The 16,142-nt window shown below is 41.2% G+C and overlaps 1 protein-coding gene across 1 annotated transcript in view; it reads left to right on the forward strand.

Annotated features, from left to right (window-relative positions):
* The first annotated feature begins 14,193 nt into the window (after positions 1-14,193).
* The window catches only part of STRIT1 (small transmembrane regulator of ion transport 1), a 111,043-nt gene continuing 109,094 nt past the window's right edge, over positions 14,194-16,142 (forward strand). Inside the window, exon 1 of the mRNA XM_078666266.1 lies at positions 14,194-14,241. Coding sequence (XP_078522392.1) covers positions 14,229-14,241 — 13 coding nt within the window. The 5' untranslated portion in view covers positions 14,194-14,228. The remainder of the gene's footprint in view (positions 14,242-16,142) is intronic.

Consider the following 16,142-nt stretch of genomic DNA (forward strand, 5'->3'; position numbering starts at 1 on the left):
GTGAGGGGTATTTTAAAAGCACATAGTGCCTTCATCTCACCAATCTGAGGAAGAGCCTTATTTCACACTCCCAAGAAAATTACAAAAATTATAAAAATAAAAACTTGCACTTTTTTTGATAGAATCCTTTTGTTTATGTAGCCTTACAAGGAGGGAGATTCTATCTTTTCCTCTATACTTCCTTCATTGGTTTGGAGAGACCCCTTGGTGAGTTCCTGGTTGTATGTCTATTAATGTTGGACTCTTTCGGGCCACTTTCTGATCCGCCAGGGTGGACTGTCTCCCTTGTAGTAGTGTAATTTTCCCCTGACGTCTGCCCGTATCTTTTACAGGGGGCCCCTTTTTGTATTAGTAGAACAAGCCCATTCCCTCGCCAGTGTGTCACTTTTAATGAGTGAGTGTGACCATATTTACAAACCACGTAAAGTCACCCGGTGTGACTTTTCATGGCCTTGTAAATATGGTCCCCTTTCACGCATTACTTTCATGAAAGGGGCGTTCCATGGGTTTGCTAAGGGTGTTTCCACGCAACAACTATGGAACCAAAGACATTTCCAGATTTGCAAAGTGTCATAAACCTGGGAATGCAGAAGAATCCTACGCCTCCCCAGGGGAGGCTTAGGAGTGGTGAAACGAGGAGAAATACTTTTATTTCTCCTTGTTTATTGCTCTTTCTATGTGTGCTGCAATCAGCAGCACACATAAAAGGAAGAAAACACCAATATTTAGAGGATCTGCTCTCTAAATATTGGGGGTCTTAATGACTGGAAAAAAAGAGGGAGGCTTGACGAGTTTGTAAAAGCCGAACAGATGGACATCTTGTGTTTGCAAGAAATGCATTTACCTTGGGGGAAAAGACATTGGCTAAAACTAACTGGTTACGAGATCCTTTCTTGCTCTTCTCAGACCTCAACTATAAGGGGTGTGGCTATCATAGGGAAGGTGGGCTTAGGTGGGGTTAAGAGATCTAGGGCAGACACCATGGGCAGATGGGCAGTGTGTGAATTGAATATATGTATTACGATCTGTGGGCTATATGGGTCCAATCAGGACGACCCTGGGGTTTTTGAATGCATGGAAAAAGAGTTGATTGGGTGGCCAGCCCCTCTCGTGGTCTGCGGGGATTTGAATATTACTGCAGATTTTGGGGGGGGGGGACAGTATATGTTGGTCGTAAGCCCAGGGTCTATTGTGCTATCTGTTCCATGATGCAATCATATGGATTAACTGATGTATGGGGGAATAAGGAACCGTCAAACCCTGGGTTCACCTACTTCTCATATCCATTCCAGAAGTATACTAAGCTGGACTATTGTATGTTTTCCGCCACAGAGATCAGTAGAGCTACGATTCGTAAATTGCCAAAGATAATATCAAATCATAACCCCCTGATCCTTGTTCTGGACTCCCCTAGGTTAGTTAAGAAGCATAGACCCTGGACATTTGATTGGAAATTAATAGCAGATAATGCTTATGTGGAGCATATTAGGATCTGGTCTCAGGGGTTCTTTGACGCAAACAGGTTTAGTGCTTCAAGAAATAACGTTTGGGACAGCTATAAAGCAGCATTTAGGGGAGAAACCATCAGCTATGCTGCTCAAAATTGGAAAAAGACCCGCCAGGAAAGGCAGGAATTAGTGAATAAACTGATAGAAGCAGAGGAACAACATGGGAAGGATATATCGCAGGGTAGGGATGGGGGAAGACAGCCAAGCAAGGGTAAGCTCTATTAAGGCGGAGATCAATAAACAAATGGCAAAGAAAGCAGCCCTTGAGTATCAAGTACAGAGAGGTAGGCTTTATGAAACAGGGGAGCAGGCAGGTAGAGCGCTTGCACTGCGTATTAGACAAGCTGCATCCAAAAATGTTTTAACCCGTATTGTAGAACAGGGCCAGGGCTATGACGAGCCTCTGGAAATCTTGAATGTGTTTAAGAGGTACTATCAAACACTTTACCAGGAGGAAACAGCTGCAGAGATACCAATAGGAGAGTGGGGGGAGTCAGGTGTTAAATTGGATCAGGAGGACAGGGATACTCTTGAAAAGGTTATCACTCTGGCTGAGCTATTAGGAGCCTTACAAGATCTAGCATCGGGCAAGGCGGCAGGCCCCGATGGTTTACCTCTGGAAGTATATAAAAAGGTATCAGAGGAAACTACCCCTATCCTCCTCTATCTATTTAATGGGATTTTAAATACGGGCAAAATACCGGAGTCATGGTGCAATACTAATATAGTGGTGTTCCTTAAAAAGGGGAAGCCAAAAGAAAACCCAGGTTCCTATAGACCCATATCCCTTATCAACACGGATAATAAAATCTATGCAAAAATCTTAGCTGTCCGGTTGGGGAGGATCATTGGGGGTCTGGTATCTCCCTGGCAGCATGGTTTCATTCCGGGTCGAGGCACCACGGACCACATAAGACGAGCAATTACTCTGTCCATGCTGCTGGGGGGGGGGATGACAATGGACCTCCTCGATGCGGAGAAAGCTTTTGACCGTGTCAGATGGGATTATTTGTGGGGGGTGATAGAGGTAAGGGGGTTTGGACCAAGAATACGGAAGGCCATTCAAGCAATGTATATAGATCCAGTTGCTAAGATTCAAATGATGGGTGAAAGCTCAGAGAATATATATATAACAAGAGGGACAAGGCAGGGGTGTCCCTGTTCACCCATCCTATTTCCTATTTGCGCTTTATATAGACCCTTTAATACAGCGGATAATGGACAACCCTTTAATAAAACCAGTAATTACAAAAGGCTTCGAGACCAAAATCTTGACATATGCAGATGATTTGGCAGTCATCTCTGTAGAACCGGATGTGGCCCTGCAGGTATTGGTTGATATTACCAAGACATTTGGCAAACATTCAGGATACCGTCTAAATGCAGAAAAGACACAAGTGCTCTACTCCCGGAATATACCTAAATTAGACTCGAGGTTTGTAGACTCGGCGGTATGCCTAGGGGTAACGATTAATGCTCAACCCGATTATATTATTAGGGATAACTTTACCCCTATAATGAAATCCATGGAGGCGGATTTGAAAAGGATGGACACACTCCATTTATCAATAGTAGGGCGTGCTAACGTCCTTAAAATGACCCTGCTCCCAAAGATCTTATATATGTTTCAGGCCATCCCATTCCTAATAGATGAAAAAATCATTAAAGCACTAGAAGGCATATTTATGAATTTCTTATGGCAATATGGAAAGGTGAGGAGATCGCTAAAATTTATGTAATTGCCGCAGGAAAGAGGTGGTCTGTGGATACCCAACATAAGGTATTATCACTGGTCCTTTTACTAACCCACATGGCAATTTTATTCGATCCGGTGGATAAGGGACCGAATACCTCATATAGGAGCGTTAGCTCGCAGTCAATCTATGAACTGCTACTAGGTAGGGAGGCAACCGGGGTATTACTGAGAAGGACGGAAAGAAGGTACTACAAGAAAAGTAGATATAAGACATTAGAAAGTATATGGAGGGTTTGGTCAGCAGTACAGAAATGTTTGGTAATTCCTAAATTTAACCCTCATACCCCACTGTGGAAGTCAGGGTTGTTCCCTAGTCTATGTAGGGACGGCATGTGGAAACACTGGGAGAGACAGGGTATTTGCACACTGGGGGATATTATGGTTAAGGGTGAGATCAGACCCTTAGAAGACCTCCAACAGAGATATCCCTTGCTTGGTAATCAAGACTTTAAGTATAATCAAGTTGCACATTCAATCAAATCTAAAAGGCCCCGCATTGTTCTAGGTAAAAGGTGTAGTATACTGGATTATCTGATGGGAGGAGGACGGAGAATCAAAGGTATATATATATAACATTAATGGAGGAAATCCAGGATGATATGAGGAAAACGGAGACTGCATGGGCCTTAAGACTGGAAGACCTCGATGTTGACCTGGATAGGGCATTGCAGTTGGACAAAAGATTCTTGCGCTCCTCCAACTTAAAAGCACAACATTTGAAAACACTTTTTAACCTATAATATACGCCGGCTAAATTATTTGATTGGGGGAAGAGGGAGGATAATAGATGTCCCAGATGTATGGAGGGTCCGGCGGATCTCACACACGTTTTATCAGTGTGAAAAACTTAAGATGATTAAAAAGGATATTGAGGCTTTCTCGGGGGGGCTGCTAGATATCAAAATAAATCTATCCCCAACACTGATGATTTTAGGCTGTGAAGGTAAGCTCGCTCTAAAAGCTGAGACGGAGGCTCTGGTTTTTATATCAGTAGCAGTGCTTCGTATTCTGATTTCAGCCGCCTGGAAAGATACGGTGGCCCCATCTTTCCAGATGTGGTTGACCAGACTCCTAGGTATGCATAATCTAGAGGCTGCCCTTTACGAGCTCAAGGGCAAAAGGGTAAGGGAAATGGGTCTAAAGGTCAGGGCACCGGTGGCCGCTTGGAGGGACACAAGGCTGTAGAAGTAATCATATGCTGCTGAATTATAAAATAGGTGCTATGTATTTTACATTGCCCATTTGTTGTATAACCCCCATGTTTATCTTATGAGTATTTATTTATGATATCCCTCCATTTTAAGGTTTCAATAGATTTTATGCTCTTTTATTGCCAGATGCACTGTATTTAAAATGAATTTAATGTTTTTGTACTCTGCCAATCATTTCTCAATAAAAAAAAAAAATAAGGAACAAAACACCATTAATTATTGTTTTTGTACACGATGGTGTCCCTTTCTGCACACCAACTATCATCCTGGCAGCGCAGGCACCCTTGCATCATGGCACAAGAGTGTCTGGCTTTGCGCACAGCTGCTTTTTATGCACCGGCACCGGAGAGGACAAGAATTCACTGTATGCTATGGTGCATTCCTGCCCTCTTAATTTGATGCACAGAAGCGCTGCAGGAAGGCTTGCTATGCCAATGTGCGTCAAAATACAGTAAACGAGGCCCCTACTTTGTGCAGAATGGTCAATTATTTGTCATTTCCGGTGGGGACCTTTTTAGTAAAGTAAGCTACAATTGCATCATTCGCTGTGCTGCATCTTATCTGTGATGTTTGTTCCTGGTGAATTTTAGTATAGCATGAATACACATCAAAGTAAAAAAACACAACTTCGTTTGAATAAAAAAAGCAGTCATTCAACATCTCATTCATATGGGAAGATTCTCTAATTAAACTGGTTGAATCCACAAACACTCATAGATCATAGGTCTACCCTAGAGTCACATTGGTTTTTGCGGGTAAGGCTCTTCCTAAACCACATGAGTTTTTACGTTCCTCAGATTCAATAACTCACATTATTTTCTCCCTGACATATTGTCGTACATTGTTTCATCAAAAGATCTTTAATATGGGGTTGCAGAATTGGGATGGGACGCTTGTCAATGGCCAATAATAGGATGGATTAGCCAGCTGATGCATGAATTCTGATTTATATTGAGTTACACCTTGCTTAACAATTCCATCGCAACATTCTGCTGATTTTATGACCATATTCGCATTAAGTCACAAGGAATTAAATGCTAACATTTCTACATAAACTAAAAATTGTTTTAAAAAAAATTACCTTAATGAAAATTGAATGACTAATAGGGCCCTCATTGTGATTGGCACCAACAACGAGTTGATAAGTATCCCTGCCAATGAAATATGACTCTACAGTGTCGAAATTCATTAGATGCTCTTATATACAATCTATTAAGAGATTGTCTTTAATAGGGGAAAATAATGTGTATTTTGGTAAGTGCCACACAAATTATGTTCTGCCAATTATTAAAATGCATTTATCCCCTGTTAAATTCCAGAATGTTCGATCTACCATAATTTAAAAGGAGATAATGACTGCATCCCCGGGTGCAACAAAGGTTGCTTCATTTGTAATTCCAATCTCTGTGCAAACAGGGGTATATTCCGGATTCAAATGTATCCACACCTCTCATAATGAGAGACTAAGTGAGTTGGTGTGTGGTGTTTTGGCAAGCTAGATTTCCTTTGACGAAAAACGGATATTGAGATCCTACACATCTAACATCTAACCTGGGTTTCTATTGGAATTCTATAACGCACATTAGCAAGCCCATAATTGCCGTTTTAGCGGCAGTTTCCTGCCGCTTAAACGGCGATAATATTAACGAGGTTCTTGCTAATATGCCCCTAAGTGCTTTCCCACCAGTATTGGCACTAGAGGAAACAAAGGCTGCTCTTGTAGGCATGTAGAAGAAAAAAGCCCCAATAGAATACCAGTGGATTTATTCCACTCAGAGTCAGATATGTGGGTACCCTATCTGAATACGTTGAGTAAGGCTATAACAAAAGGGAAGGAAATTCCTGAGTCATGGCATGGTGCTGTCATTGTTTTAATCCAAAAGAAGGGAGAAAAAGACATTCCTGTAAAGTACAGGCCAATGAGCCTTATTGACAACACATAAAATCTTCTGCAGGCAAGTAAGTAAAGTAAGTAACATTTTTATTTGCACAATTAATTAAAATCATTGCAATATACACAATCAAAAATTGACAGTTGTAAAAAAGGAGTGTTCGAGGCTTATTAAAAAGTCAGTGAGATTGTTGGTAAAAAGAGCAGTAGAAGTGTCACTTGGAGAGGATAGCTCAAACTTGGTCGGATGGTAAGATCAAAGAGTTAATTTCTGAAATAAACTTTACAAAGCGTGTCACCATCTGAGGTGAGTCCCCCCTCATACAAGCCTCTAGTGCTTCTTGACATGTCCTGATACTGAGGCGAAGCCAAATTGGCCTCAACCAGAAAATTCTTTGGGCTCGTAGGCGATGACAGATACACAAGATGTGGATGAGATTTTCCTCTTCCTGGTTACAAAAGCGGCATTGGGAGGAGGCTTCTTTCTTATATCCTTGGGCAAACTTATATGCCTTCAGCGGAATTAAACCGAAACGGAATCTCATTAGTTGGAGTTTTGCATATGCTTTCATAGAGGATGCAAGACAGGGCAGTAAAGTTTACGAGGCATATAGTTTGGAGGCCCAGGAGCCATGGGAGAGCTGGAGTACCTGTTGCGCGTCAAGGTCGTTTGATAAGATTTTTGCTTGTTTGCTTAGAAGCTTCGATTTTGCCTCGATAGGCAAGGAAGTTGACCATATTTCTGTTGCTTCGAGAGAGTCGAGGCAAAATGTCAGATATTTATTCCACGATGTTTCGGGGTTACTGAGCATTGACCATATGCAGCTCTTTAAGGTGAAAGAGGAAGCTTGTTTCGCCTTTAGGCAATAGGTGATGTACCTCGCGCTCATAATCCATCGCATAGATGATAAAGAGAATTCTTTCCGAATGGGGGCGTGGGAGGTCGAGTTTGGCAATTGAAAGACCCTGCGGTAACATGATGATTGCGCTCTGTCTAGCCAATTATTCATTTTGTCCTTAAAAATTATTGCTCCAATAGAGATTGTGGGAAGAAATTTAGCAGTGATCAATTTTATTAGGGGGACTAAGTCCTGAGAGTGCAGAGCGTTCTTCGTTCTTATGAAAGCCCCCTCCAGGCTACGAGCAACTGCCTGCATCTCAGTTGTATGGACAGAAGAACGCCCTTTATGATCAATCCAGACGCCCAGATACTTATATGCGATAACAGTCTCCAGTGGTTTCCCTTCAATGAACCACAAAGACTTTTTTATTTTCGTGGGAGATATTACCATTGCTTTGGTTTTAGTAAAGTTTATCTCTAGCATACTGGTGCTACAGTACTGGGTGAGGGAGTCGAACAGTCTTTGAAGGCCCACCTGGGTTTGATCTAAGAGAATGGTGTCGTCTGCGTATTGCAGAGTTTGAATTTTTCTTTGTTCAATTCCAGGGGGAAAAGCTCTGGAACGGGACAACCATTCTGGGAGGTCCGCGAGGTATAAGTTGAAGAGTAATGGTGCCAAGGTGCACCCTTGTTTTAGACCTCTGCTGGTGTAGATTTTGTTAGAAGTGGACCATCTAGATTTTACTCTTATTTTGACCCAGGTGTCTGTGTGTAGGGCTATTAGTGCGTTCAATAGTGACCGTGGGATGCCCCATCTTGCCAATTTTTCCCACAGTTTAGGCTGGCTCACGCTGTCAAAGGCTTTACGAAAGTCGATAAATCCTAGGTACAAAGATTTGCCTGGCAAGTTTTAACCCGCCTGCAGGAGTAGATGGAAGAATGCCGGGTCTTGTTGCATCTACAAGCAAGTTTTCATGACAATATAGCCATGATCGATCAGATATTCTGCTTTATTTCCATAAACTGGAAGTACATTACCATCGATAAGGATGTATGTAGCCATCATGAATATGGGGGCGGCATTTGATCTAGTACTGAGACATGTTCTCTGGTAGGTACTGGTCCAAATGGGATTCCCCAACAATCTGCTTCACCTTCTTGTTAGATTACACACAGACACGTTTGCTCAGGTCAGGTGGAATGAGCAAGGTGATTTCTCTCCTAGGATTCGTATTAAACGAGGGATAAGACAACATGTTTTGGCCCTCACGCAGTTCTCTCGGTTTATGAATTGCATGATAGGAACAGTGAATGAGTGTCAGTACCCTTTATGTTGTTTGTTGCTGAAATCACTTTGTTGCTCTCTTGTACACCTATCGGGGTCTGCAAGAATTGCTAAACCATTTTGTGGGGTTTAGCTAATGCAGAGGCCCAGAGAACAAGGTGAGCAAATCCAGGTTTATGGCCATTAACCCCGTCGCACATTTAGGATCAAAATAACTGTTGATGGCTCATGCATTGTCAAGGTCAAGGACTTTGATTACCTGGGAGTTAGGTTCACGGATAAACGCTCTCGGGAACTAGAGTTGTCAAAATGTAATGCCATACTGTCCCAGATATCACTGTGAGGAAATACAGAGCATCTATCATTAGGGCCATGTCTCCAAACCTTGAGGTGTGCAGAGCTGTGGCCATGGGAGATACACTGTATGGGGCAGAAATCTGAGGTTTGCAGTGGATTTCGCACTTAAACATCATGGAAAATAAATGTATAAGATCAGTTTTGAATATCCCAGTGAGCACACCACTCATACCTTTAAGATGGTATTTGAATCTCAAAAGAATCAACCAGATTGCCCACTTCATAATTCTGAACTATTGGGTTAGAATTTGGACAACAAATGAGTTGGCCCCCTATAAAGCTGCATAGAAGGACATAATCCTGCTAGGCAAATGCTGTAATACACCCTGGCGTAAAGCCGTGAAAAATCTGTGCAGTGAGCTAAAATGGGAAACGGCCACTACAACGCGGCCGTTTCCACGAAAACCTTTACCACGCATGCATTACAACGCATGCGTGGTAACAACGAGAGGCTTTACCACGCATACATTTACTACGAAATACGTAGTAAAGGTATGTGTGGTAAATGAAAAAAAAAGGGGGTAACTAACCTGAAGTGCCGAAGATCAAGCAATCAGCGTAGTTAAAGAGGAAACGGAACTAAACTTCCGCTTCCTCTTTACGACGTACGGCCGACGTAACCAAGAATATGGAGACGAGACGAGTTAAAAAGGTAAGGGGAAATGTAATTTAAAACAAAAAAATTAAGGGTTAAGGGCAGGGGTAATTATAAGGAGTAGAGGCTGGGGACCTGTAAGGGGAGAGGTGTAACCTTTAACAAGAATATGCCCTCGTCATGCATAAATTAACAACGAAAAAAGTTGTTAATCTATGCGTGGTAAAGGAAGATTAGTGGTAAAGGTTATGCGTAGAAACCGAATTCTGTTGTAACGCATGCGTGGTAAAGGCATGCGTTGCAACGGAATTCGTTGTAACGACATATAACCATCTAAAACATGAGAGCATGTGGAAAGAACCCAGCAAATTGAGATGTAACTCAGCCAACTGGGTTAAAGAAACTATAACATGTCCTCCAGAAGGTATGGCATGAGGATATGCCCGATGGTCTGTCAGATAAATTTTTAAGTCATAAATGTACCCCCGTAATTCAAATTATTTCTTGACAGAATCACTCGCTCTGTGGCAAAGACGTTGTAGATTTGTTTCCAAGTTAGTACATTGCAATCTAGTGAGACAAGGAGGGGGAAGCTTTGGAGGACTGCCGTTTTTGCCCCAACATGTCGGAAACTGAAGCACACTTTATATTAATTTTCCGCAAGTGTAAAATCCTGAGATCTACGTGTATCCTCCCTCTAGGTCATAATCTAGGCATGAAGCAGTGTCTGGTGGCTTTGCCCCTTTCAGAATCTGTCACATCTGAACCCATTGTACTTACACTTCCAAGATTTTTCAATTGGGCCAGGTCTGTTAGAGCGGTGTGTTGTAGAGACAGCGTCTTGGTCATATAACTGTTATAGTAGATCTTAGAAGGTACCAAACTTGTATCTGGGCTAGCGTGCAATTGGTAATTATAATGGTCCGTTCTGGCAGCGCGGCTATGATCTGGGCTGGGCATGATATGTCACAGTTAGTTGCATAATTCACTTTTGATCCATTCCTTATCCGGGAAAGTGTGCAATTGAAATGATAATTGATCTTGTAAAAAATTATGATCATTGTATTAAGATCTGGCTGTATTTGTAATTTCTACCCTTTAAATTATTTTTTTCTAGATAGGCCACGCCCTTAATCTTTAATGGGAGTATGTATTATATTTTTGACTTATGTATTTTTTCTGCCAATTGTTAGGCATTTGCTTGGGCTGCTATTTGCTATAGATTGCACTTGCTGCTCTGAAATGTCTTGATTTTATGCATTCTGCTATTATCATTCCTCTGCGCTTTCCAAAATTCATTGCCCATTGACATTTGTTTTTATTGCTATTATATTTATTCTTATAGTGTATAATCCGTTTTTATCTGTTGTTTTTTGTCTCTGTAGGTATCGATGTTGCTCTTTACTTTTTAAGGTTGTCTATGGCCGAAATAAAGTTTTCTGATGATGGTGATGATAATGATTTGTCTTGGCTGGCAGAAAGTTGCAGATCACCTACAGTGGGTAGAGCTTTACAGAAATTGATGGGCCTTTGGATTGAAGCTCTCCCAAAAATATCTTAAAATGTCTGAGCTGCATTCTTGCTCTTGAGAACAAATAAGTTGCCTCACATCAGGGCCGACTTTAGCGCTAGTAGCGCCCTGTGCGACAATGTTTGTTGGCGCCCACCATGGGCGCTCCCCACAGACTCCCTCACTACTACCCTTTAACAGTCCAACCACTCTCTCTCAGCCCTATTTAATTGCGCCACCTATACCAGTGTAGGGTGTCAGAGCACTTACATCACAAACACTACACAGAGACAATCAATCATAGGTGTGCAAATCAGTGAATAGGAAATGTAACACAATACATAGGATTACAAGGTGTAGGAGCCACATGTCATCAATACTAGTAAACAGTATAGTTTAAGGGTGCTTGGTCTGGAGAAGCACAGAAACATAAATCCATGGTTGGCGGTTTACATTTGATAATAGGTTTTTTTTTTACCGAAATGAGCTCTTTGAAACATTAGAATAAGGAAAGACAGAGGAAAACATCATAATGCTCTAATCTATACCGTGCAGTTTGCATGCAGCTCTTTGATGACAGCTATTAGCTCACTGTTCCATGTTAGGATTTTAACGTCTACATTGCTAGCAAAGGATCTCTCTGACAAAAAGCACTGACCTATTTAATCTATATGCACTTTGTGATCAGCTTGGTACATCTTCTTTGCAGCAGGCACATTATCTGTGCTACCATAAAATGAGTTAAAACGTCCACTTGACAAAACCCTTCCTCTCTCCAGGAAGAACATTAATCACGAAGTTATCTTGACATTTTTATTTTTGTATGAAAATTGGGGAGGCCAGCAATGGAGCAGCAGGTGGTTGTAAAACAATAAAATACTTCCAAACACTTGCCACTGGTCGCACCGCCATAGAGCCGGCCCTGCCTCACATTCTCCTTCCTGTTAGTAATTTTGATCTAGGCTGTTTTTTTCCAGCCCCCAGCGGCATGAACTTGTTTCTACTGTTCTTTAATGCGGATCCATGAAGCTGACCTGACACTACAATGATGCTGGTAAATATCGTCATTATATTGCTTGAGACAAATGCCTATTTTAGTGCCACCATGCACAAGTTTAACTATAAAACACCTTGTTCCATCACTGTATCACCACCAGAAATATATATGTATGAAGCATTGGCCTACATTGCTGCAGGGGATTTGGCCTCGTAGGAAAATATGTTAATTACGTTATCAATTCATATTTAGCTTATATGGAATGATGTTAAAGCATAATGGAAAATCTAATATGTTCCAAGAACTGTTGACCCATGAAGATCACAATCAATCACACAACAGTTAACAGGTGGCAGCAGACTTCCTCTCCTTGGCAGACTGCCCTTTAGAGGACCCTCCTATGGAATAACTTCTGATTTTCTTATTGACTGTCTTGTCTTCCCTATCTGTAAATATTGAAGGCATTCATCCAAATGTAATCACCTCTACCATTTGTACTCCTTCATTTAGAATGAAAATAGAGCCACGGTCTGCCTGTCTGGTTGCGAAAGCCCTGTTGCAGCTTACCTACAGCTAACAGTGGGCTCACAGCCAGCCGGTTGCTTACCATTGTTTGACTTTATTGCCACTTTCATTAGCTTACTTCTCATTCATTTGCATGCATTGGCATGCTTTAATCTACTTGTGTTTGTATCTCCCTAGGGCCTCACCTCTTTACCATCCTTTCCTTTGGCAGACTTGGTTCCGTCCACTACTTGTATTTAGGGAACCAGGGGGTAGAATTTCAAACAATTTCCGCTGGGTTAGCGTCACAAAAGTGATGCTAACAGTGTAATTTTTAAACTTTTTATTCACTTTCCAGCGCAAAACTTGACTTGCGCTGCAAAGCATCCTAAAAGTAGCACAAAGCAGCGCAAAGCAATGCTTTGAGCTACTTAGCACCGAAGGGGCATTATATGGGTGGTACATTGGCGTTTTCATTCAACCACCCATGCCTTTTGATGCAAAGCTGTATCTACAAAAAACTGCAGACAGGTTTATGCAAAAAGTTGACGCTAACTCAAAGGAGGCACTAACAGGAGAAATATTTCCATTTCTTTGTGCCTTTCTGACTTTGCATCCGTGCAGGTACTGTGTAGCACACAAACAAATTGGGAATAGCTTTGAAACTTGTCTAGGCATAATATTTTGTACAGGAAGGGTACCCTTCCTGTACAAAAACTATGCTAGATTCAGACATGCACCTTAGCACTAGGCGCTAAGGTGTGTGCGTGGTGTACGACAGGCTGAAATCAGCACTAGTGGTAAGGAAAGGGGAGGAGAGAGCCAAATCTCTGAAGATATTGCGCTCTCCGGCTCCCTCCCTGTCATGCAACTCAGCGCAGCCTCTTTCGGTGCTATGCTGCTTGACTTCTTTGAAAATCTAGCCCAAGTGTTCCTTTCTTTATCAGCACTCTGTGACAGTGCATGTGTTTTCCAGCTCTCTCCCTCCAGTGCTTTTCCCATTGCACTCCAATGTTCTCTCTTTCCCAACATGCTTCTCTCTTTCCCATGTGCTTCTCGCAGTCAAACGTCCTTGCCGTATGCTTTGTGCTTCTGTATCCCTAAAATGCTTCTGCCCCTATGTTGCTCTCTCCCTTATGGGATGCTTTTACTCTCCTTCATCCACCTAGCTTCATTTGTATTTTATTGCTGCTCCCACCCACTCTGGTACCCCTCCCACCACCGCTGCCCTTTTTTCTATTTATTACTTTTGGAGGACCAGACAGCAAATTACAGCTATCCCAACCCATAAAAACCACTATTCCGCTTTTTTTTGTTTGTTGCAAGTCATTAATCCTTCTCGGATCTGTAAATAACAAATGGCACATGCATCATTTTGAGGGAGCCTGCATGCGTGATGATGTATGCATGTGCCTATGGAATGGCCTGGCCTCCAGTAGCCACCACACCATTGTGCCTTTTTTCTATTTTTTTGTAGCGCATAATGAAAAGTAATTGTCAAAGTCAATAGATTTCAAATGCAAGACCTATTGGTTTTGACAGTGCTTGTTTTCATTGTGTATTTTTGGAATACCTAGAACATAAACTGCACACGGTACCACAATCATGCCCTTTAAAAAAACACAGTGAGACGCTGGAATACATTGGCATTACTGAGAAGGCAGCTGCAAAGCATTCCACGATTGACTCTATTTAAAGAAGCCGGGAGCTCAAAGAAGGCCGACAAGGAGGGGCTAGACACAGTTCTTTACAATAGATTCAACAAGCAGAGGCATGGCAGAGCCAGGTAGGAACGTGCAGTATTTCTTATTTAGAATGTATGCAATATTAGCCTTTATTAGTATTTTTTGCTCTGTCAACAATATACTTAGGGGCAGATTTACAAGCCCCTTGCGCCACTTTTGCGTCACTTTTAACATGGGAAAAGTGACGCAAAAGTGGCACATACGATAATAGATCCCTACAAAAACTTCAAAAGTTTTTGCTTGTATGCCTGCACTGTTTTATTCTATCTTGAATGTGAAAATATCAGAGGGGAAACAAATACTCACACTTTGCATACAGCATTTTATAAAGTCACATTTTCTTGTATTCTGAAAAGATGTTTTTATAAATCACTTAATTTCCATTTGGTTTTGCATAGGGTGATGCCAACCTACACTATGCACGCTGAAGCACGTTTGTTATTAGTTTTCCAAATTCAGAGAATGTGCGAGCTGAACTTTTCTGTATACTTTTTCAGATCGATCTTCAGTGCACTTTGGTTTTCCACTGCGATGATATGAGTTCATTTTCACTTTTAACTGGATATTAGCTCTTTACACACATGCTGACTTTTTGACACAGGAGAGTGTGAAAGTATTTCTCTTTTGCCATTTCACAAGGCAACGGATGCGCATTTCAGAAATGTTAATCAAAAGATAGAAGTCATTTATAGACATAGATAAAATTATAGTTCAGCACTTATTTTACATTTTTTTCTATGTTGGTATATGTAGTACCATGGTTTTGTTTTGCCAAGACATAAGAAAGAGAAAAGAAAGAGATGTTTGAAAAACAGAACTTGTGAGAGGGAAAGCTAGAGATATAACTCTATCTATCTATCTATCTATCTATCTATCTATCTATCTATCTATCTATCTATCTATCTATCTATCTATCTATCTATCTATCTATCTATCTATCTATCTATCTATCTATCTATCTATCTATCTATCTATCTATCTATCTATTTATCCTCTACAAAACTAAAGTTGAAAGGAAGCTAAGGTTGCCCAATATGTTAAAAGCTGCTTTGCCATAAAAACTATAAATAATCTTTTGGTGTGAGTAATCTTTTTAAGTGATACAGTAGACATTGTTAAATGGTGGTTGTATGTGTATAACTGTTGGTTTATTGCCATATTGTTAACCGGTGGCGGTGCAGGCATATGAGGGTTGTTATGTTTATGTGCAATGGTGTGTGTTTGGATTTGTGATGGTAGTTTTTCTGGCATATAATTGTACCAGTGTTTATGTGATGGTTTTTATAACTTTACTAAGCTTGTGATTGTGTGAATACTTTCTTGGAGTTACAGACTAGAATATATTAAATTATAGTTGTATGGTTGTGTGATGCTCATTGTGTTGCACATGATGGTGGATATGTGAGTCTATTATGGTTGTTGTGAACGTTTGCTCTGGTGAGAATGTGGATTCATGAAGGTATGGCTGTTGACATATGACGGTGTCAGGAGGTTGGGTTTGCTGAAATTTGATAGTAGGTGTGTCAATGTACTATGGTGGCTGTATTTGCATTGATGTGTATCTGATGACCATCAAATACACAAACTGTTCTCCATGAGCCTCTTACATTTAAACATGAATGTTGTATAAAACAATCTTTCTGTGGCAGCAGCACCTGAATGTGGAATTTGCTTTCCCCAGATCTCTGTACTATTCCCTTAGCTCACAACTTTAACAAAGAACTGCAAATCCACCTTTTCCTCAGACATTTTAACTGTACATGAGGGATGTTTGGCAACTTTGATGTCTCTCAACTAATGTTTGCCAACCCCTCAGGCCCACATACAGTGCTGTGGTTGGCTAACATATTTGCACAATCCTATTGTTTCCAAATAATGTTGGTTGTATGGACACATATTGATGGATGTGTGCAGGTATATAATGTTGGGTGGTGGGTGTGTT

The sequence above is a fragment of the Lissotriton helveticus genome, chromosome 11 (genome assembly GCF_964261635.1).
Source record: "Lissotriton helveticus chromosome 11, aLisHel1.1, whole genome shotgun sequence".
Taxonomy (NCBI): domain Eukaryota; kingdom Metazoa; phylum Chordata; class Amphibia; order Caudata; family Salamandridae; genus Lissotriton; species Lissotriton helveticus.